The 24247-nt window shown below is 41.3% G+C and overlaps 2 protein-coding genes across 8 annotated transcripts in view; one reads left to right on the top strand and one right to left on the bottom strand.

Annotated features, from left to right (window-relative positions):
• Positions 1 to 13150, top strand: part of fubp1 (far upstream element (FUSE) binding protein 1) — a 23345-nt gene extending 10195 nt beyond the window's left edge. For 4 of the 7 annotated variants that reach the window (XM_061693612.1, XM_061693609.1, XM_061693607.1 and 1 more), the window contains 2 exons: positions 5896 to 6065; positions 7765 to 13150. In XM_061693612.1, the coding sequence (XP_061549596.1) occupies positions 5896 to 6065; positions 7765 to 7800 (206 nt within the window). In that variant the 3' untranslated portion in view covers positions 7801 to 13150. Of the gene's footprint in view, positions 1 to 5895; positions 6066 to 6211; positions 7154 to 7764 lie in introns of those variants that run through there. The other 3 variants (XM_061693608.1, XM_061693611.1, XM_061693610.1) reach the window with 3 other exon arrangements.
• On the bottom strand, positions 8771 to 24247 carry miga1 (mitoguardin 1). Its single transcript, XM_061693615.1, has 15 exons — positions 23423 to 24247; positions 21754 to 21894; positions 21031 to 21211; positions 18670 to 18900; positions 18468 to 18598; positions 17769 to 17895; positions 17605 to 17693; positions 17302 to 17411; positions 17161 to 17233; positions 16973 to 17059; positions 15848 to 16081; positions 15719 to 15772; positions 13723 to 13839; positions 12964 to 13178; positions 8771 to 8953 (listed from the first exon to the last, which is right to left on the bottom strand). The coding sequence occupies exons 2-15, from the start codon at positions 21844 to 21846 to the stop codon at positions 8902 to 8904; spliced, it is 1794 nt and encodes a 597-aa protein (XP_061549599.1). The 5' UTR covers positions 21847 to 21894; positions 23423 to 24247; the 3' UTR covers positions 8771 to 8901.

Genomic DNA, 24247 nt, shown 5'->3' with positions numbered 1-24247 from the left:
TGGAGAAAATTTAAGACTTTTAAGTGTGCCTTATAGTCGTGAAAATAGAGTATTAGAAAATGGAAGACATACTGATAGACCAATGATAATCTCCCACTATCTGGGGATCCACGCAAGATCTCACCCCGTGGGGTCAAAATTATCACAAGAACGGTGAGCAAAAATCCCAGAACCACACGGGGGGGGGGACCTAGTGACTGACCTGGAGAGAGCTGGGACCAAAGTAGCAAAGGCTACCATCAGTGACACACTAGACCGCCAGAGACTCGAGTCCTGCAGTGGCAGACCCCCTGCTTAAGCCAGTACATGTCCAGGCCCCTCTGAAGTTTGCTTGAGAGCATATGGATTGATCCAGGCGAGGATTGGGAGAATGGTCAGATGACACCAAAATAGAACTTTAAAAACTCAACTTTGTTGTATTTGGAGGAGAAAGAATGCAGAGTTTCATCCAAACAGCACCATACCTACTGTGAAGGGAAACGTCATGCTTTGGGGCTGTTTTTCTGCAAAGGGACCAGGACGACTGATCCGTGTAAAGGAAAGAATGAATGGGGCCATGTATTGTGAGGTTTTGAGTGAAAACCTCCTTCCATCAGCAAGGGCATTGAAGATGAAATGTGGCTGGGTCTTTCAGCATGACAATGATCCCAAACACACCGCCCGGGCAACGAAGGAGTGACTTTGTAAGAAGCATTTCAAGGTCCTGGAGTGGCCTAGCCAGACTCCATATCTCAACCCCATAGAAAATCTTTGGAGGGAGTTGAAAGTCTGTTGCCCAGCGACGGCCCCAAAACATCACTGCTTTAGAGATCTGCATGGATGAATGGGTCAAAATACCAGCAACTGTGTGTGAAAACCTTGTGAAGACTTATAGAAAACGTTTGACCTCTGTCGTTGCCAACAAAGGGTATATAACAAAGTATTGAGATGAAGTTTTGTTATTGACCAAATACTTATTTTCCACCATATATTGCTAAGAAATTCTTGAAAAATCAATGTTTTTCTAGAATTAAATTTTTTCCCCCTCATTTTGTCTCTCATAGGTGAGGTATACTTATGATAAAAATTACAAGACTCTCATCTTTATTAGTGTGAGAACTTGCATAATTGGTGAATGAATAAATACTTTTGCCCCACTGCAGATGTCAAAATGTATTCTCATGTGGTCGTTTTGAGCTAAGACAATCTTGTTAGTTTGATTAACAATCAATGTTTTAGAAATGGACTGTCTTATTAGTTTGATTTACAATCAACGTTTTAGAAATGGACTTTCTTGGGGACTTTTCCAGTTAGACCTGCTTTTCATTTTCTTGTAATTGTTTCTGTGGCCACACCTGTTGGTATTGTATAACCTATCCTTGAAAGTTGTTCATCAGGGTATACTCGTTTTCACTTGCGAGCCAGCAAAATGTAGTTTTAGCTTGTAGTTATGTTGAATTTTACTGTCAGTATCTTGTTTTGAATTTAGCTGAAAAAATTTCCTGATGGAAGGTTCATGGTTTTTTTTTTTTTATTGTGAAAAAGAAAATCACAACTCTTTGTGCAAAAAGCTACATTGAGTTTACTTTAATAGGATGATTGACAGTAACTGAAGTGGGACTTTTTGAGTAAAATTTTTTTAGTTACCTCTTGAATTATTTGGATTGTATTCATGTTTAACATTTTTATAAAGAGGAAACGATGTAAATGTGAAATTATGCCACATATATGCAAATCAGTCACCTTTCGGTGAGGTTTTCCCTTTTGAACTCAAAATAGGCCATTTATGTGAATCGTATAGATCCGATGAGTTTTTCTTGGGAGGCCCGGGGGTCACCGTCGTCATAGGCTGTTTCGTACTCCTTGCAGCTAGAGCCATTGCACACATCAACCTTCCACACACAGATGTAATTGTGAATGTAGCAGCAGACTAATATGCGAGCGCATTGGCCTGAGGTTCCGCCTGTGCGCTCGGCACCTGCTTTGGATACGTCACAAGAGTCGATGAGACCAGAAAAAACGCTTCCGCTGTTAAGAAGCAACGGTACTTTTACTCCGTTACAATGATCTAAATGTGGCTCGCTACCTTTATCAATTATTGCTTAGTAACTATTTCGTGCGCGACTTCCCCATCGGGTGCTTTTTGTGCCAATCCAATTTAAGCGCTAGTGACGTTCAAGTTTAATTCACCAATCAAACGACACAGTCACATGACCTTGTCTTCTATTTGGTTTCCCGGGCATAGGCACTGCCTAAACCAGCCCGGCTTATTGTCGTGCCTATGTGGCGGCCATGTTGGGAAGGTTGTCGTTACTATGAAGGCAAAGGCGCGCTACATGTTTACATTTAGACGAACAAAAACAACAGCTTTCATGTATCGTATTTGTCTGGCCCTGTGGCCAAACTTGGATATTTCAGCTCATTTATAACTTTAGAAAACACCGTGCAGTAAATATGTATTTTGTTAATTTTTTTGTGGTTTTGACTGCATACACACGGCATCAGAATTTGCGCATTCACATTTTATTTTGTAATTTTTGTTTTGTTCATGACGTGGTTAAAAAAAAAATCTCAAGTTACTGACTATTTACTCAGTACTTGAGTACCGTATTTTCCGCACCATAAGGCGCACCGGGTTGTAAGGCGCAGTCTCAATTATGGGGTCTATTTCTGTACTTAAGCCATACATAACGTGCACGATATTATTCAGCGCATGCTAAAACAAGGTAACGGAAGCAAAACAGTAGAATAAGAATAAAGAAAGAAAAAACTGACTATGTATTTAAAAATGCACTCACATTATTTTTTTGATCAATCTTTTGTCACAAATCCATCGAAGTCCTCATCTTCTGTATCTGAATTCAACAGCTGGGCAATTTCGCCATCAAACATGCCAGGTTCCCTCTCGTACTCATCGGGGTCAGTCTCGTTGCCGGGTGACTCTTCAGCAATGATGCCGGCTTTCGCGAAAGCTCGGACAACAGTCAAAGCAGATACCTTACCCCAGGCATCCGCAATCCATTCACATATGGTGGCGTAACTCGCCCGGCGCTGCCTCCCAGTCTTAGTAAAGGTGTGTTCGCCGTCTCTCATCAATCGCTCCCACGCCACTCGCAACTTCACTTTGAACGCACTGTTTACACCAATGTCCAGCGGTTGGGGTTCGCTGGCAGTTGATGCGCCATGGTAGTCCTTGCGCGGATGGCGAGATGGCACCTTTTCATAAATCGGAAGCACCAAGACGGACCTCCTTGAAAGTGTTCGATCTTTGTCTTGTGCCATCGTTATTGCCTTCAGTCGAATGGTTACTGTAGAGACGCTTCTCCCGGCTGTTCTTATGCTTGATTTTGAATTATCTCGCGGCTGCTCTATTCCCATTTACAACCGTAAATTACAACCATTTACAACCGTGTAACGGAAAGCCTGTAGTTTGAATTGTGCCTCGCAGGCATGTCTCTTTGCTGATGCCATTTTCGGGGGTCCTTAGCCAAACAAATGTTGTTTAGCAGCATACCGGTAGTACAGTATACCTACTGGAGACGTGGCAGAGGTAAGCGTACGTACTGTACGTAGCTTTACGTAATGTTCTCTAATTGGTTTATCGCTGCCAGTGTACTAAGTCGGCTTTACACGATCAGGATTTTTGGGGCCGATCAGCGAGTTTAAAAAACCGATAACTGATCCAATCACAAGATGGAGGAATGTGTCTATTGAAATGACCTGTTAATTTACTGTATATACTTGTGTACTTAATTGCTCAAAATTTTATATTTACAATAAATAATGTATCTATGTTCCTCTTTATGCCAGTGGGGCACAGTGAGAGAGAGAGAGAGAACAAATGAATGGACTTCTATTAGATGGCATGAAGTGCATACAGTAATATATCCACTTTTTGTGACATTTTTGTTTGTTTCATTTTTGTTGTGCCGTGAGGCTTTTCAATTGTAAAATATCTTCCTTGCCTCCATAAAGGTTGGAAATCACTGCTCTAGTCAGATGGTGTATTCTAATCATTCAGGTCAAACCAACATTACATGACAGAAATAATGGGTGCTAACTTACTGTAATTAAATGACTTTATTTTTAATTAAATCACCCACACTGAGCTTGCGAGCCGTATCGTATTAAAAGTACGTGAACATACCTCAAGCAAGCCTTAAACGAACATCCTCTCCTGTCCAGACTACCGGTGACCACCAACACACGTTTTCCCCATTTTGCCCTTAGAATACAGTCGGCGCGATCCTGCCTTGTTGTCGTCGCCACGGTAACGAGTGTATCCGGTCGCATTTGCGTTGACAAGAGAAAGCCCAATGATGGTAAAAACGGGGTAAGGTGGTATCGGAATACAAGATTTTATTGCAGTGCAATTGTGAAAGAGCTAATTTGTCTTGTAGTCTGATACGGGCATTACGTGTTGTCCGTCTCAGACGTGTTGTCTGTTCCACACCGCCGACATGTTTATTTATTTTTTTAAATAACTTTATTGGCTGTCAGATATTTCCATTTTGGATTCAAATATATTGTGCACGATGGCGACGCGGAGTAAATGTCTTTTGCGGAGCCGATCAATGGCGTCATTGGTTGGATTGGCAAATTATGCCATTAAAGCCGATCAGCATAAAATGCTAAATATCGGCCAATACCGATCAGCCTGATAAAATCGGTGTAATGTCTAGTATGTAGTGTACGTATTACGTCCCTATGTCGGCGGGAAATGGTCCGACAGTCAATGAAGCAGAGCGCTAACCAAAATCGCACCTTTTTACACGTTGGAACTCTGCACACACAAAGCGCACCGGGTTAAAAGGCGCACTGTCGATTTTTGAGAAAATTGAAGGATTTTAAGTGCTCCTTATAGTACGGAAAATATGGTAATTATTTCACTGTGTACTTTTTACTCAAGTAATATTTTTGGGAACTACTTTTTGCTTTTACTCGAGTCACATTATTGTCAAGCAACATGACTCCTAATTGAGTACAATATTTGGCTACTCTACCTACCTATGGAGCGGACATCCTCTATTGTTACTCTTACATTTTTGCTCATCAGATCAGCCCATATTTTTGCGTTGAGGTGCTGCGGGTTGTGGTCCCAGCGGAACCGCGAAGCACACGTAACATCGGCGACGAGTTGATCCGCTAGTACATTTTGTATTAATTAGGAAGCACGCCTACAATTATCTAATTAGTTTACGGATGTTAATGTTAAATGTATTAAGCGATGTTAGGGATTATGTCACAACACAGAATGAACTAGCTTCAAATTCAGAAATTGGCAATAAAAACAGAAAAAATATTGTACTTAATATTTTCCTGGAGTATGCATTTGGGATGAGCCTTTGAAGTTGGCAATAGTGACAAATATTAAGTGAAACAATGATTTTAGTCAATTATTTTCCAGAATGAGAGTGCTTAAAGAGGAGGATGCTATTCATGTGGCACAGCTTGTAGCAGGCATCAGGTGCAGGTGGAGCTGGGCCTGGCTCAAGTTGGAGGCCAGAACAAAAAAAACCAACCAAATAAATGAGGCAAATTTAATTTTCATCTTAAAATTGTACATCAACATGTACTTGAGCGGTGTAAATGTTTTTTCTGCGTGAAGAAATTTGTTTGCCTTATTGTACTCTTCAGTCTTCCAGATTGCTTAATTTGTTAAAATAAAAAAATATTCTCTGCTGGGGCCCGGGGATCCCCCCCAGACCACCCCCTACAATGTTTTATTTATTTATTACCTTTTTCATGCCTTTTGATGTTTGCATGTCTGTATACCAATGCACCATTACCCTTTAAATCTTGCGCACCCGGGTTTGGAAATCTGTTTTTAGAAAAAGAAGAAAAGAAATCCAAGAATAGTACTGCTTTTGTTATGTGCCTTATCATGAAGTGTCCTGTCCTATTCCCTCCTCCCAGGTCAAGCGGCCCCTCAGGCAGCAGCACCGGCGGCCGCTGCGGCCCCCACCACTCAACCCGGCGGCCAGCCGGACTACAGTGCCGCTTGGGCTGAGTACTACCGGCAGCAGGCGGCTTACTATGGCACGGGCAACCCTCAGACCATGGGAGCGGCACCACAAGCCCCTCAGGTACGTGTCCCCGCTCCCCTTTTTGAATAACAATGTGCACGGAATAGTCCAATATGGCTTCTTAACCCCCTCCGCTTCCACAGGCTTTACAGGGTTCCGGCGTGAGCAGCAGCGTTCTAACCTCATAAACTTTCCTCCCTGTACAGGTTGTCCGCTGTTAATTCCTGCTGTTAACATGCATCGTATCTTCTATGTATTTCTCCTGCACAGGGCCAGTAATGTGAAGTGGACATAACGTAAATGCTTCATTGTCGAACACAAAAATCCTATGTTAAATGTTTGGATGCAGACGCCTCGGTGATTTCCTTGGTTTGAAAGTGTTACACATAGATGGCAGTTTACCCAGCGAGCACGTCCTCTCTTCTCCATTCATGTTTTTTTTTTTCTTGTAAATGCTTTGTTTTTAGTGAGGCAACTCAACTCACATGGTCATTCCAGCCCTGTATCTACATTAAATGTGGTTAGAAGTCATGTTTATGATTGAACTGTAGACATTACCATGTAAATCATCTCAGTTTTAAAAAGGTATAAAAATGCTTATTGCCTGTTGTGTTTTTTGCAATAAAACAAACTGAAACCTCCTGTGTTGGTAAGTTGGGGCTCACCTTCACGACAAGAGGGCGGGGAGCTATGTTATCTTAGCAACTAGCGGGCCACCTGTGGGTTGACACAAAGCAATGCTCTCCTGTTTCTCTCCAACTGTCTACAAGACGCTTGTTGATTGACACTTGCTGTTTGCTGCCATGCTTTTTCTTGATGACTTGAGCCAGGCGACCCGTGCGCGTTAAGTTATCGAGCTAGTATCCACATGCCATTTTTTCCCCCTTGACGTGTAGACACTTCCTCCTCCACAGGCGAGTGTAGAAAAGTGGTAAGAACGTATATATATATATATATATATTTGTTTCCCCCCACTCGTGATTGCAAAGAAATGTTGCCTATTGTTAGTGCTCCCTTATATTTTTCTTACAGGACAGTCAGGTAAATTGTATGATGCAATTTTTTTTGTCCTGCCCATGTACTCTTAATATGTACACATGTTTTTAAATGATAAAACCAATGCAAAAAGATAAAAATTTTTTGCTGTCCCACTGCTTTGTTAGTGTCTTATCCTATACGAGCAATGAGCTCTGTAGGCTCAGGCAGGGGGCGACTAACGCCGTCCACATCCAAGTTGAGCCCTCCTGTCCTGTAAGTACCAAAACTGACTACTGAGCCTAATGATGCTTGCAAAATACATTATTTTTGTCAGATTTTGCCATTGCCCCTCCCTTTTGTCTTTGGGTAAGTATTCACTGTTGTGAAGCCAGGCGGTAGACTCTTGACTGTTGAATTCACTTTGTAGCGCTTGTCGGACACCATTTTAGTGGCATTGATGATTTGAATGTCGGTTACTCTTGCGCGGTTGTTGTTGCTGACTGTTCTCTTTAAATGCCCCTCCCCCCCCTTCTCTCTTTTTACAAAATGGACATCGATCGAGATGATGTGCAGCGTAGCATGCTTACTTAGCCCTTATTCGTGTTGCCAATGTTCCATTTGAGCATGTCGTGCTAAGTCGTGGACTTGTCACATGAATATTGATTGATTGAGTACTGTTTAAAAGGCATTTGATTTGTAATGACCAGTTCAGTAAAGGAGAAATCGTATTGACTGCAAATATATATATCTATATAGTGCAATATATATCTGATCTTTGCAGTGTTCTCCCCCAACCCCCCCAGACCTTGCACCTTAGGTTCTGCTGCAGTAATCCAGGTAAGCAAAGCCTAAGGAAACAATAGTGAAATACAGTGGAACCTCCAAAGAAGAACTATATCCAGAATTGAATGGAAAATATGAATTAGTGTGATGATGTGAAACATCTGTGAGGATAAATGCCACAACTGTGCTTTTGCCTTCTGGGTAGGGGGACAAGAAGGGTCCCTGTGATCATAGCCATAGAACGGCGATGTCTGAAAGGATCTGGCTACTGAGTACAATGGTACGAAAGTGGCAACAAGTGTTTCTATTTTTCCCATATCTCTAGTTTTACCACAGTTTTATTATACAGTTATAAACTTCGCTTTACACACGTCAGTTGAGGACCCCTGCCCCAATGTTGTGGGTGTAATACACCCATTTGAAAGTTGAATACAAGTTGCTTAGTACTTTTTCCTGTTGTAATCAACGCATACATTGAAAATGAGTACTAATAGACAATGGGATGATTATTTTTGACACTTGTGGCTAATTAAACATGGCCTCAGGTCAGATTGACACAGGAGCATGACTCCTGAGAAAGGAACGTGACAGGTTGGTTAAAACTGTCTTCGTGACAACAATTTGATGCCAGAACCTATTCAATTGATAAATGCATCCCTCTGGTTTGGAAAACAACTTTGACGTGAACCTACGCCACTTAATTCCACTTTGGAGGTTCCACTGTCTTGTTTTTCCGATTTGACCAGGTTTCCATCCATGCAAAGAAATGCTCACCCTGTAAATGAAATCATGCTGAACTGAAAAGTGACACACATGACTTGTACGACTTTGTGGACTTGACTCAAAAGTACAAACTGGTTGGTTATGAGGAAGTGCTGTGTATGTGTGCATAATTATGACACAGACCTTTAAATTGTTCGTTTTTGAATTGTCGTGCATGTCCTGTAAAGCTGCAGCAGAAGGACAGGGCCATGATTTTTTTTTTGTTTTGTTTTGAAAAAGAAAATACGTGATGTTGACAAATGTACTCTGGTGGTGTTTATTCTGCTGTAAAGCACAGTGCTGACGTACTCATTGAAACACCTTCACTTCTCGCTCACAGTGTTGGAGGACGCTGCAAGCTTAGGCGCTAGAATCAGAGCCTGTGGTAGTTTCTGCCGAGCGTAGGCCGGGCAAGAGCTCCAGTGCTTAAGGTAAAAAACAAAACAAAAAAACAGATCATTAAACAAGTAATGCAATTTTTTGTGACTGCAAAAAGTGCAAGTTAGGTATGTTTTCTGCTCGAGTTGACTGTTTTAACGCTGCCATAGTGATTTGAGTCGTTTGATGGTTGTCATTTATATTTCTAGTCGTCATGGTTGTTGCAATGAATGGTTTAGAAAGTTGGATGAGGACAGGAACTGAACTTTGAACATGATGTGTTGTGTCATTAAAATGTCCCACTCAGGCTCTGCGGGTTGGGGGGAGGGTTATTTAGCAGGAGGAAGCCTTCTAGAGGTAAACATGCTGTATTATATGCTCACTCCTACTGTCATGTTCATTATTAATAAAGGTGTCACAAATGAATTTGATGACTAAGTGGCTCATTAGATCAAAGACAGACTGATCAGTGTTTATTTGGTTGTAACATTGACGCACAGATTACTTTTCAATGTGGCTGAAATTTCAAAACATCTACAAATCACCAGTGTAAATTGACATTGATCATGACCTTTAATATTAAATTTGAGAGCACAAAGTAACAAATCTGCAGCAGTGAAGACGATTAGCACAAAATGGACAATTGGTGACCTTTTCAATCCCTCTGTGATCAACAATTGCAGCACTTATCAAAATTCACTTAAGTTACATATTGGATGTATAGTACAAACATCTCATTTAATACAATGACATGGACAGAAATGACTGACTAAAAATATAGTGTACATAGTATGTGTACGAAAATATTTTCCCCACATGCATTTACTCAAAGGTTTCTTTTTCAAGAGTGAATGGCTCATTTAGTATTCAGTGTGCAAGTTTTAATAGATGCTTGGATACCTCCTGATAGACATTACATTTTACCTTTAAAATCTAAATGGATCTTGGGTTCAAGAAAAAAAAAAAAAAAAAAAAAATTACAGGTGTGTGGCACAATTTGTAGGTCAACCAAAATGTGAAAAATCACAACAAAAGGAATTATTTTTTATATATATTTTTTTTTCTCTCTCTGATGCTACCAGAGAGCAAATAAGTGGAGAAGTTAGAGTAGTACAAGAAATGTCTATTAAATCTCAATTAGTGAAGATAAGCGGAACGGAAGATGAATGAATGCATTAATTTGACCTACAAAACGCCACGAAGAGACAGCGTTGCTCTGCAAACACCTTTCCTGGTCCCTTGCCTCTGTCAAGTGTCTTCAAAGGGTGAGTAGTTTTTACTTTTTTTCCCGAAATTTTCTTTATAGTGTTTAACGTTTTATACCAGTGTAACAGTTGAAGTTAAAATGTTGCATAAAATAGATAAGTGATGTATTCATATTTGCTATAGTAGAAATAGTTTTGAAACGACTTAAAATTTTGTCACAATAGATAGTGTTCAACTTGGGCAGTTCTACTGTGTGTATATACAGGTGCCGGTCATATAATTAAGAATACCATGGAAAAAGTTGATTTCAGTAATTCCATTTAAAAAGTGAAACTTGTATAATGTATACATTCATTTCACACAGACCGACATTTAAAGTGTTTTTTTTTTTTATGGATGAGTATAACTAATGAAAACCTCAAACTGAGTATCTCAGAACATTTGAATATTGTGGAGCGGTACAATATTGAAGACACCTGATGCCACACTCTAATCAGCTACTTAACCCAAAACACCTGCAAAGGCCTTTAAATGGTCTCTGTCTAGTTCTGTAGGGAAGACTTCAGACCTCACAGTTGACTGACACTTTGCACAAGAAGGGCAAGAGAGAAGATCATTGCTAAAGAGGCTGGCTGTTCACAGAGCTACGTGTCCAAGCACATTCAAAGAGAGGCGAAGGGAAGGAAAAGATGTGGTAGAAAAAAGTGTTGGAAATCAAGGTCCCAGAGTCTGGAGGAAGAGAGGAGAGGCACAGAATCCATGTTGCGTGAGGTAGAGTGATGCTATTACATGCTTTACGGTAAGGCATGAGAGTCATGTCGGGGGAGGGAGGAAATGAGCAGCAGCTGTGTTTGTGTGTGGGAGGATTCAGTCAAGATTTTGGGTGTGGTTTCTTGGAGTTTAGCAAAATCTCAGAGGTATATTCTGTGTAAATCAGTCTTGTAAATTGTTTTAGTATTTTTTTTTCCCCTGGTGATTTTATGTTTGCAATTTTTTGTTTTTTCGATTGAGTTTGTCAGTGTTTCGGCTATTTTATTTATTCTTTTGTATTTTACCGTGCTTTTGTCGTATTTGCCATTGTGATTTTTTTTGACATTTTTGGGACATTTCCTCCTTGGTTGTTTTGTGAATACGAGGAAATGTCAAGGGAGAGCACATGACACTAGGGTCCCCAGGAAACTTGTAGATGAACAGGAGGAGTCAGCCATGTCTTCTCTCTCACCTCAACCACAGTAAGTAAAACTGTTTGCATTCTATATTTATTTCTAACTTTATAACGTGTCCCACAACCCAAAAAAATGCTCAACAAAAATATCAAGTCTCCCTCCGATGGATAAGTGATGGACACCAGGGAAGTGGCCATATGCACCACTGTCTATTCTGTTTACACTGGGTGGCAGAAGGACAATGGGCAAAGTCAGGGGATCCCCAGGCCTACAGCAGTGGCCGAATACAACAAATACATGGGGGGTGTGGATACCTCTGACCAGATGTTGGCAACAAACTCGGTGTACCGGAAAACCAGAAGATGGTCAATGACTCTCTTTCAGCACCTGCTGGACATTGCTGTCACAAATAGTTTCATTGTGCACAAGGAGCTCAGCAAGGCACACAGCAGCAGGTCACATGCCAGGCTTTCCAGGAGGAGCTGAGTGCGCACCTACTTGGCGTGCCACTGACCAGGCCACTTCCCTATCCCAACCAACAAAAATGAGTGCACAGACAAAAGAGCATTGGGAAGGAAAAAGTGCACTCTGTGCTACAAAAGGACACCTTGGATGTGTGATGTGGGTCTCTGTCTTCAGGTGGACAGGAATTGTAACTACCACTGCTAAAATAAAAATAAAAATATTAACACCGAAAAATAAAAACCCCTTGGCTATTTATTGACAAATATTGCAGCCTGTAACATGGACTCAGATAGCTCCAGAAATGTAAAACTGAGTTGTTGTAAAATAGTTTAAATTAGATGTTTGCAATCTCAGAAATGTTCAATCTGTACTTTTCAAGAATTTATATAACGAAAGTTCAATTCAGTTTTTGTCCTTCTTTTTAGGTATTTAAGTACATAAGAATGGTAAGTACTTGACAGACTTTGAAAGTTCTACTTCTAGAAAAAGGGTGTATATTATTTACACACAGCATTTTTTGACACAATTATTGACATAAATAGAATAGCTGTTTTAATGTTACTGTGGTGCTAAAAGGGTTAAGGACCATGGTATCCCTGTTCTTGATTGGCCAGCAAACTCACCTGACCTCAACCCCATTGTAATGTGAAGAGAAAAATGCGATACGCCAGGCTACTATTAGAGCAACCTGGGCTCTCGTAACACCTGAGCAGTGCCACAGACTGACTGACTCCATGACACGCTGCATTGCATGCTACCATATGTTTTACCATGCCTGCGTCCATAATACGGTGCGCCATATGTATGTGTTAAATACAGAAATAGACCCCGTAACTGAGACTGCACCTTTTAATTCAGTGCACCCTATGGTTGTGAAAATATGGTAATCAAATTTGAGATGCTGAATGTGGTATTTTCATTAGTTGTCATTTATCATCAAAATTAAAAAAAAATTGAAATTAATCCTCAGTCTGTGTGAAATGAATGAATAGAATATACAAGTTTCACTTTTTAAATGGAATTATAGAAATAAACATTCATGATATTCTAATTATATGACCAGCACCTGTATGTGATCATTATATGGTCAATATTCCAGCTTTATTTTGCATGATACAACAAAGTGCAGAGTCATGGCATAGTTAAGATGAGCGGGACACGAGAAGGCTGCACTAATCATCACTCATGTTGGGAAATATAGTACAGTTAAAACCACTCACTGCACATTGGACTCCATAAGGGCTCCAGGTACAAGGTGCAGTGTGGTGCCGCTGCATCCAGTAAGCTGCAGGGAGTACTCTGCACCCAGGTAGGCCAGCAGCAGTTCGGAGCGGCGGTGCAGCAAGTGCAACATGTCCTCGGCCAGGCTGTCAACTGATGAGTAGCGAACCTTGTCCAGGTCAAATATGTCCTTGAGAAAGTGCACCACCTGATCCTGTACAACCGCAATGCATAAAGAAACCATGTGGGAAGTGGCCATTAAAGTTGCAGTAAAGAAGGCCTCGAGTGGTGAGACTGTACCTTAACGCTTAATGGGCATTCCCTGAAACAACTAGCGGAACTTCTAAAACCGATACCATTTCCAGTTTAATAAAAATTTGCCTCGAGGAGTTGAAACCAAGTGGGCATTTAACTCATGATCAACATCAGCAGCAAAACTGACAAATGAACCAGGTCATTCAGAGCTCAATCTGATGATTTTATAATCAATTATCCAATCAAAGTACATGTCCAATTCCTTATTTTACAAATTAACAATAAATGTAATGATTTATAAATACGATTTTGCGTAACTAATTTTAGGGTAAAAAGATGGCTGAATTAATGCTAAAAATAAGACTGCGTTAGCATAGGTTAGGGATGAGACTTTGGCGTGGAACACCATTTGTGTGCAAATTGAGGTTATGCATCACATCATCTACCTGGCCAAGTGTTGTAATATTTCCAAGAAACACTACATCATCATCTTTGAGACTGACCTTGAAGAAGCAACAGAAGTCATGCAGGGGACTCTTCGGCCCCAAGAAGCCCCACGCCAGGACGGGACTGATCTGCTCACACAGCGTGTAGAAGCGAGCGATGAAGCCGTCTGGAACCTGCGTTGAAAAAAAATTAGGAGACCAGCATATTTTTGGCTTTTTATGTGATGTGGAAACCAGGGGTTCTCAAACTTTGTTGGTGGCAGGGAAGAGATTTTTCCAAGATCCCGCGCAGTTATAATTGGGCCCTCGCACCCCGGCCCCGTTGGGGTATTGGCATGATGAAAGGCCGCAAATTGCCCCCGGGCGGTAGGTTGGACACCACGCTTTAGGACATATGCAAAGTTATGGCCCATATTGAGTAAATGTGGGCCATACAATATAATGGGGGATGGTCCCCCAAGGCCATAGGTTGACACCATTGCTGCAGGACAAGTGCAAAAGTATGACCCATGCAAATGTTGCAAAAAGGTCCGGCCGCATAAAATGGGAGGACCGGCTGCCAATGACCCCTGGGCCATAGGTTGAACACCACTGCAAAGCTGTGTAACAAGTTATATTGAGAAAATGCGGGCCAGGCCATAGGTAGGACACCACTGCTGTTGGACAAGTGCATACAAAGAAAGCCTTCTCAAAGGTTACATTGAGATAATGCAGGTCATACAATAATGGCGGATGGGCCCCAAATGTCCCCCAGGCCATAGGTAGGACACCACTGCTGTTGAACAAATGCAAAGCCTTTTCAAAAGGTTATATTGACTAAGTGCGGGTGTTGAAAGAAGGTAATGAACTCTTTGGCCAACTAAACTACTGTATGTATTGTCAGTAATGATGGTCGCACTTGTAACTACTGTGAATGTTACATTTACAAGGCCGTAGATCATTTTCTGTTGAGTTTAGGACATGGGTTGTAATTACAATTTTGTTCGTGTGGGAGTGCTACACGCGTGTAGGAATTTTTGTAGGCGTAGGTGCAACGTAGCGCAAATAGGTCTGATGAACTGCCACCATGTTCTGTTTTCGGCGACCTCAGAAAAGCTACGGTTGAAGAGCCGCCGCCGGCATATAGTATGTCGGACAAAAAAAGCTTTTGATAACTTTTAATATCCCAGGTGTTGAACGCTTTTAATTGAGCCAAAGCTAAGGTAGGAAGGAGTTACTGGCCCAATATTTATGTCTAAAAATTTTCTTTTGTGACAAAATTTACAGGGAACGCCCGCATATTAAAGGTCCCATATTTTGGCTATTTAGACATCCATAGAGTGACTCTAATATGGACTTAGTATAAAAGTGTCAATGTCATTTAAAAAAAAAAATAATAATAATAATTTTGTTTTGTCATACGAGTGTCCAGAAAAGACAGTTACTTCTGTTTGACCCAGTTTTGTATCCACTTTGTCCATATTTGGCTAAGACTGCCCCCATTCCTCTTTGTTTGTTAGCTATGTTTACAGCACTGGCTCGGGAGCGAAAGGTAAGGTGGAGATCTTCGCTAGTGATGTAGATAAGCTTGAGAAATTCAAATAACTTGATTTCAGGCCTCTTGGCAGAAAAAAAACATCTGTAACTCAGGAATGCATGGATGATTTGAATTCATTTGTCCCCTTTAATGGTTCAACATTTGCAAATTCATCTATTCAGGAACTTATTTTTGGAACCTATAACCTATTGGCTGATTTTGTGCTCAGGCCGAAGAAATAACTATTGTTTGGATGCCACCTTGACGCCAAAGCAATAACAGTATTGGTTTGAGGCCAAGTGAATTGAAGAGCTTCGTTTCAACAAAAGTAGTCATTTGCTGCCCTTCTTGTGGGAATTCCTTGCATTTTTTTGGGTATTTGTGACAGGGCTTGGTCCCTATCCCAGGCGTAAAGCGCGGGTTCGTACTGTATTGCAAAGCTACAGCTCTGGGACACCCCAGTTTGAGAACCACTGTACTATACAACACAGACTAAATGTGAGATCTTGTGTGAAAGAGACCAGAGGATGTGCAAACCTTCATGTGTTGCCTCTTCTGCTTCAGCACTGACCAGCAGCTTGATGCCACCGCCTAGCAATAACACACAAAAAGGTCACCTCAGAATTTACCGCAGTCTTGTGGAGTCTGCCATTTTGCTACTCGCACCGTCTCCTTGAAGGAGCTGTTGAGCCAGCGGTTGTTGATGACATTCTGAATGGAGATGGGCGGGTTCTCCAGATCCTCGAAAGAGTCCATCAGGATGAAGTCCAGCACGATGTCATAGAAGTTGAGGTGTTTAACACCCCGCGTGGCCAACTCCAACGCAGTGTTATCCCAGTGCTCCGCTTGCTCCAGGAAGCACATCATCTCCTCAAACACTTCCTCAAACCTCTTTGGGCTCTGAAATCCACAGCATGCCAAGTAAGCCACTGTGGACTGCTCACTGGACAAACTGATGAGTAATCTTTGTCACATTTGAGCAGATGCTGCCAGAAATGCTAACATTAAACTCAGCACTAAGTGTTATACTCCACAGTCTCCACTTTGCTGCAGCGCTCCATTTTGTTGCTTTCTTCAGTCTCCTCATCAATAAAAATTTGTGTCCTTACCGAGGCCAAATATAGAAGGAGCCTGGTTTTCTTCCATCTTTTCTAAGCAGTACTATACAGTTCGGCGTAAATTTCTTAACGCCCCTCAATGACTGAATTTTTACTATTTTTAACAGGAAAACTGATGCAAGTAGACGCGGATGTGTCGACTTTTATTGGGACCGAGAAAAAACATCTTAAAAGATTTAATTACTCCTGTTATTTTTTTCTTTGTCCAAGTCACTACCTTCTGGCACAGTACCATGTTTACTCGCTAGCTGTTTTTGGAATCCCTTTTGATAACCGTCAAAAAACATTTTACATTCTTGCATGGCTCGTTCTGGCTGATTCGTTCAATACGGTGTGGATTTTCAGTTTCCTGCCACGACTGAAGCTTTACTATTGTGAAGTAGAAAAGTAGAGCCAGACGCTTTGACTTTTCGGGGCGTTCTGTCTAGGATTTAATCATCCCAGTTTGCATAACTTTTCCATGTTTATGTTCAAGTCGCAACTTGCGCAGTCCCACAGCACTCTCACTGGCTGTCTTTGGAGTCCCTGTCATTGGGCGGTCTACATGGCAATCATTATAGCAGCAGTACTGATCTTGAGCTTAATTGTTATTGTAAGTGGTGCGACAACAAAGAAACCACAAATTCAATGCATTATTCCTTGAACAAATGGTCAATTAATACTTCCATTGTACCTTCTGCGCTTTGACAATGATGGATGACAAAATCTTCTTCCCAGTCTCTGCCAGAAACGACCTTGTGGTTCTTTCACACAGGATGAGCTGCAGACAAGGCAATAACCGCAACAACAAAACTGAATTCTTCACCGTTGCGGCTATGTAACACAGAAGAGACGCTAGGAGGGAAGATCGACTCCACCGACCTGAGAAGCCTGCCGCACGCAGTGCAACTTGGCCAGGAAATCCACATCTCCGAGGCACTCCAACAGCTCGGTCCTGTCAATGTGAAACCAAACTGGTTTTAGTGTCCACACCAAACATCTGTTCCCATGTCAGACATTTACCGCAGCACCCTGCAGGAGATCTGGCCATCCTCCGCCATCTGCAAGGCCGCCTCATAGAAGGGATGATGAGTCACTGTGTAGCTGCTCCTCAGCTCCCTGTGCTCTGACAACTAGCAGAAACAGTAATTTGAATAGTAATGCTATGAAAAGACCACTAAAGGAAGACAATAAAAAAAAAAATAAAAAAAGAAATCACTTTTGTAAAGAATTACAATAATTCCCACTGAAATTACGTGACAAAGACGCACACGACTGCACGTCTCACTGTATTAAAAATAAAACGGTTGCACTGGATTCGCTCACTTCAGCGGCGGACACAAAGGAGTCGGTGGAGGCGATGCTGATGCTGTCCCTTAGACACGCGTCCTCCTGCTCCTCTTGAGACACAATGTCTGACAGACAAATCAGAAAATGTCATGTACATGTCCAGATAGTCATTTGTCGTGTACGTGGTGGGAGCGACCGACCGTGGCTGCTGGCGTTGGACGAAGGCTCCGACGCAACCCCCAACACGCCCTCGAACTCGCCCTGCAAGCGGTAAGCCCTTTGCAGCAGCGACTTCAGCCTGTGGATAAACTCTGCACTAATGACGTCCTACAGGCAAAAAAAAGGAAGGACATAAGCTTTTAAAGTGTTGGAGGTTCAACTGCCTAAGTGTTGTAGTTCAAGGAGAGAAGAACATCCCGTTGCTTTTTGCCCAGTGACATACTTAAACTTAATTTTCCCAGTGATCAGTACTTCCTAGTGTTCCCAGTGATTTTGGTTACTGTCAAAGAAAACACGGCAAATGGCTAGATATCAGCTCTTACCTAATTTCCCTCATGGGATGAATAATCTATTACACTATTTTTGTTGTCATTATATTTGTCTGAACAACTGTACCTTTAGTTGTGCCATGCATTACGAATGAACGTAACACTGACGAAACAAGGGTAATCTAAGATTGTATTCTATGACTATTTGGTTTCTCATTCTGAATGGCCTTCTTGACACCCCTGCTCTAAATTGTCTAAGTGTGAGTGTGAAGGGTTGTCTATATGTGCCACGTGATTGATTCTCGCTCAAAGTCAGCTGATTAAGATCCATCTTATCTGCGGGCCAAAAGGAGGAGAACCGCTATAGAAAATGGAATGATGGAAGACAAATGTAGACACAGAAGCACAGACTTCCATGTTGTCCTCAGCGATGGCATCCGCAGCTCCAGTCTTGACAGAGATAAAGTTGTCATCCACCTGCTTGCTCCTGAACGTCAACGCCTCCTCCCACCGCCGCAGCGCCTCTTCAAATAAATCCATACCTGCCAAGGACACACATCATAAATCACAAAACATGAGGACATAGCATGAGATACCATCCAAACACGTTTACCCATGAGGTAGAGGTTCTCAGGAGTGGTGACCATGCTGCAGATGTCGGCGTCGCCTAGTCGGTCCCAGCAGCTGGACTCTATGGCGCAGGTGCCACTGCTAGATGTGTCCGTGCTCGACATTATACTCTCAGAACGCTCCCTGGGGGCTCCTGCCGATACGTGGACAGGTGCAAGAGAGAAACACGACTTGGAGTTGAGAGAGCGCGTCAAGTTCTGATGACTGCTCTTATCTGTGCAAAGGAGTGTGAAGATGTTTTTATATATAAAGTGGAACGCTCCAAAAGTGCTACAATGTGTGAATCAAACAAATGCTGTTGCTTCTGTGTATTGGATGTGTTCCTTTAAGGGGCGTGGCCTAGTGAGTGAGGTCAACGGGTTGAGTCGGGTTGGCAGCTTAGTCTTTGAGTGTCCGCAGTGAGTTGTGGCCATCAGCAGCTCCTTGAGTGTTCTCATTTTGTATTTGTGTGTTTGACTGGTTGTCCCCTTCAATAACTGACTGAAAGTACATCGGCAACTTTGGCTGACTTTTCCCACATGCGATGGCAATAAGGTACCTTCTCTAATTGCTAAAAATAAAATAAAATAAAAATCCCTCGAACACACTTATTACATCAAAACCTGTAAAACGCCACTAAGTCGCTTGAATAACACCTTCAGGTGACTTTACAGGGTGAATGGTTTTACATTATTTGACTTTTAATTAATCGTAAAGGGTGTTTCAAGTTATTTGGCATCATTTGAAATGTATATCTGAGTAAAAACATATCCTACACCTAGGCAAACAAAGTTTAAATAGGCTTCATGTTGAAAAATAAAATGATTCATTCATACATTATTCAAACTGGTACATAAATTATAAGCAATTTCACAAAGCTTCACAAATATGAAATATGGACACCGCCTGTGACCAATTACTGTATTAAAAATTTTAATTGTGAAAAAAAAATGCTTTATGTCGCCATTAAACTTAGATTAGATATACATTAGACTTTACACCGATTCGATCGGGCTGATCGGTATCTGCCGATATTTAGCATTTTATGTTGATCGGCTTTAATGTCATAATTCGCCGCCGCAAAAGACATTTACTCCGCGTCGCCGTGTGCACAGTATATTTGCATCCAAAAGCTAGTTTATTGTTAGCCTTGTCGCGTCTTTTGACGTAGTACTGTCAACATCTGACGGCCAAAGAAGTTACTTAAAAAAAATAAAAATAAAAAAACCTTTGCGGTGTGGGACAGGCAACACGTAACTGGATCAGACAAGACAAATTTGCTTTTTCACGATTGCACTGTCAGACTACTGCAATAAAATTCCTGATGCCATTTCTTACGATCATTGGGCTTTATCTTGCCAACTCAAAAGCGACAAAGATACACTCGTTACCATGGCGACGACAACAAGAGTAGAGCGAGCCGACGGTATTATGAGGACAAAATGGGGAAAAACGTGTTGGTGGTCACCGGTGCTCAGGACAGGAGAGGATGTTCATTAAGGCTTGCTTGAGGTATGTTCACGTACTTTTAATGTGATACGGCTCACAAGCAGGGAATAAAAATGCTGGGCAGCCGTGGCCCAATGGTTAAGATCATCGCCTGCCACCGTGGGGGACCTAGGTTCAAGACTATGACTGGACCATCCGCCAACATCCCCTGGACTCACGGCTGTTATTTCTGTCATGTAATGTTGGTTTGACCTGAATGATTAGAATACACGATCTGACTAGAGCAGTGATTTCCAACCTTTATGGAGGCAAGGAACATATTTTACAATTGAAAAATCTCACGGCACACCAACAAACAAAAATGTCACAAAAAGTAGATTAATTACTGTATGTACTTCCTGCCATCTAATAGAAGACCATTAATTTGTTCTCTCTCTCACTATGCCTCACTGGCATAAATAGAGGAACAAAGATACATTATTTATTGTAAATATATTTTTTGGAGCAATTTAGTACACAAGTATATACAGTAAATGAACAGGTCATTTAAATAGACACATTCCTCCATCTTGTGATCGGAGATAATTTTTTTTTGATTGTGTAAAGCCTTTATATATATATATATATATATATATATATATGTACATATATATACACATATGTACATTTGTATATATATATATATATATATGTACATATATATATATATATATATATGTACATATACACACATATATATATGTACATATATACACACACATATTATATATATATATATATATATATATATATATATATATACATATATATGTGTATATGTATGTATATATATATATATATATACACACACACACACACACACACACACACACACACACACACACACACACACACACACACTTCTCTGGTGCCTCACCGTCCTCTGGCACAGCTGAGGAGAACAAGAGCTGGATGCCGGGCTGCTCCCATGGCAGTCGTGGCGGAGGCGACCCGGCCTTCTTGCGGCCCCGCCTCCTCTGAAAGTGGGAAGCAAGTAAGAGCATCGAGACCGCACTGAAGGCTGCAGCGGCAACCAGCTTCTTGGTGCCAGCGCTCACCTGATAAAACATTCACACACAAGCTTGTGTTAGGACCCAGCTCTCACAATTTATTTAAAGGGAACAAGGTATGTATAATTTACTTTGTAAAGGTTTGTGTACAAATAGTTGGGTCTCTGGTGTGCCTGCCTACTTATCAAGTGTAAAATTAAACAAGCAAGTACAGTTGAAAGACAGAAGTTTATGTACACTATATAAAAAGACACTTTTTCTCACTGTGTGACATTTTTTCATGACTTTCTTCAAAGTCAGAGGTTTACATCCATTAGTATTTTTAAATTAGTTTTAGTTAGTTTACTGTATGCGTTTGTCAGGGCTATATATAGTTGGACTATTTTAGTTTTATTTACAAAGAAATGCACATTGTTACAGCAAGAGTTGTAGCCAGAAAGTGACACAGTAAAAACAAACAACCCTCTTGATGGCCTTAAATAGACTGTTCAAAGTGTAACTGTAATCTGAACTCATGCAACCTCTGCTAACTCACATCTGGAGTCTGTGGTGATGTTACAGCAGCGATAACATATTGGGGGGGGACATACCTCCAGCTGTGCCAAAGACCCGCACACGGCCAGCGGCAGGTGGATGACGCGCAGGGCAGCAGCCTTGGCCGACAGCTGGGAGTAGTGCGTCATTGGAGCGCTTTAGCGATGACGCCGCTGGTCCTCATGCAACACCCTGAACTGCACACGGCGACAAGACAGAGCGCATCATCACATAACAGCTATTACTGTACATCCAAGTAGCAATAAGCTCATTATTGGGCTCTATGACACGTCAAACAAGCCTTTTCAAATCAAAATAGATTTGTAAACCAGTCTTCCTATTGGAAATGTAAAACAGAAATAATCCATTCCAACTTGGGTTATCCATTCATTTTTCTGTAAGGCTTATCCTTGCTCGGGTTCCGGGTGAGCTGGAGGGCGAGAAGCTGGGTACACCCTGAACTGGTCACCAGCCAATCACAGGGCACAACATAGAGACAACCAACCATTCACCCTCATCCACATTCACACTTATGGACAATTTAGAGTCTTCAATTAACATAACATTAATGTTTTTGGAGGCGGCACGGTAGCCGACTGGTTAGAGCGTCTGCCTCACAGTTCTGAGGACCCGGGTTCAATCCCCGGCCCCATCTGTGTGGAGTTTGCATGTTCTCCCCGTGCCTGCGTGGGTTTTCTCCAGGCACTCCGGTTTCCTCCCACATCCCAAAAACATGCATTGTAGGTTAATTGACAACTCTAAATTGTCCATAGGTGTGATTGTGAGTGTGAATGGTTGTTTGTTTGTATGTGCCCTGTGATTGGCTGGCAAGCAGTTCAGGGTGTACCGCCTCCTGCACGATGACAGCTGGGATAGGCTCCAGCACGCCCGCGACCCTAGTGAGGAGAAGCGGCTCAGAAAATGGATGGATGGATGAATGAATGTTTTTGGAATGTGTGAGAAAGCCGGAGTTCCATGAGAAAACCCATGCAAGCACGGGGAGAACATGTAATCGCCACACAAGAGCCCGGATTCAAACCCCCAACCTCAGAACGGTGAGGCAGATGTGATAACCAGAGTCGCAGCTGGTAATTTTCCCTTAAATATTAAGACTTGAATCCCGCAACTTTATGAATTGTTTGCCAATATACAACTTTATTCCTATAATATTAGGATTTTTTTTCCAATACTAAAATCATAATATAGGAGAACGGTAACATTACGAGAAGAGGGGTATGATTTCCCAAGAAAAAAATTTGTAAAGTTGAAAAATTTTGAGAAAAAAAAAACATAGTTAAGACGTTTGGAATTGTAAGAATAAAGCCATGATATTTGTGAAATTAAAGTTATCGTTTTACATGAAAAAGGTCATACATTTATTTTAAAAAAATCTGAGTAAAAAAAATATGTAATTTTACAAGAACAAAAATCTTTGTTGTATTTTCTGCCATCTAAAATGAATCCAAGTCACATTGAATATCCATGGAGGACGCGGCGTTGGAGGTCTCTCTCTGTTTTACACTATTTCCATGTCTTCCTGTAAAAGTAATGCCAATAACAATAATAGCTGTGTCGTCACAATTAGCTTCCACACGCTAAATTGCTAACGCTTAGCCAGCTAAGTTAACAGTCCAGACGTCGAATCGTTCAGCCCTCAAAACACACGTTTATCGACTGTCGGTGTGGTCTGTGGACGTGACCAAATGAGCTTTAAAAATTGATTACCGGGTCATGTGAAGTCTCATTCTCCGCCGTGGAGCCAGTCCAAAAAAAAAAAAAAAAAAAAAAAAAATCGACCGGCTGAGCTCCGCAGGTGAAGCAGCGTGAGAACCCAGGACTCCGGCTCGGCTAGCAGCGACACTCGCTGTACCAGTTTCAACGACACGGAGTTAAAGTGCCCCCGCTCGACTAAATGTAGTATTGCAAGTCAAAGTGAAGGTCGTTTTGACGCTTGGCGCAGTTATATTACGTAATTACAATACTGGAGGTAAATTAGCCCCATAAGTAAAGTAAATATAAATAATAAATAATAAAAATAATAAAATTAAGTGAAATGTTTTTATTGGCTTTTGCATTTGCATTCGTTTTTATTGGCTTTTACATTTTGAAAATCTCTTTTTTTCCCCTTCTCATTTCGAAAAGGTGTATTGAGTTTTCAGTGCCCTGCTAGACCATCATAAAGATTCGTCATAGCTTGGGGAGTTATTTTATTTTGCTCTCGGAATTTTTGCTTCCAAAACAAACTTGTCTCCAATTCTTGGTGGAATTGGTCTCACATTAATGTTTTATACACAATCTATTTTTAAGCAGGGCAAGGAATTGCTAATCATAAATCCTTTTTCCAGCTCTCTGTGTCGTGTTATTGTTTAAAATTATATGTAAAATGCTCGTTTAGATAAAACATTTTTTCAAAAGAAATCGTGGAAATGTAAAATGTATGTTCTTGAATTGAATATTGACTATTTAACCCTTTTGTATAAATGTTTTAATGATGGAACGTGTGAGCAAAATAAGGCTAAAATGTGTAATCCCGAAATCCACTTCCACGTT

This window comes from Phycodurus eques, chromosome 13, assembly GCF_024500275.1.
Source record: "Phycodurus eques isolate BA_2022a chromosome 13, UOR_Pequ_1.1, whole genome shotgun sequence".
Classification (NCBI taxonomy): domain Eukaryota; kingdom Metazoa; phylum Chordata; class Actinopteri; order Syngnathiformes; family Syngnathidae; genus Phycodurus; species Phycodurus eques.
This window is presented reverse-complemented; position numbering and strand designations above follow the sequence as displayed.

Coding starts and splice junctions, on each gene's coding strand:
- miga1 (XM_061693615.1), bottom strand. CDS start 21,846: ATGACGCACTACTCCCAGCTGTCGGCCAAGGCTGCTGCCCTGCGCGTC. Junction 17,412..17,604: donor CCTTTGTGTCCGCCGCTGAA/GTGAGCGAATCC, acceptor TGTTTCTGCTAG/TTGTCAGAGCACAGGGAGCT. Junction 8,954..12,963: donor CTTATGGAGTCCAATGTGCA/GTGAGTGGTTTT, acceptor TTTTACCTTAAG/CACTGGAGCTCTTGCCCGGC.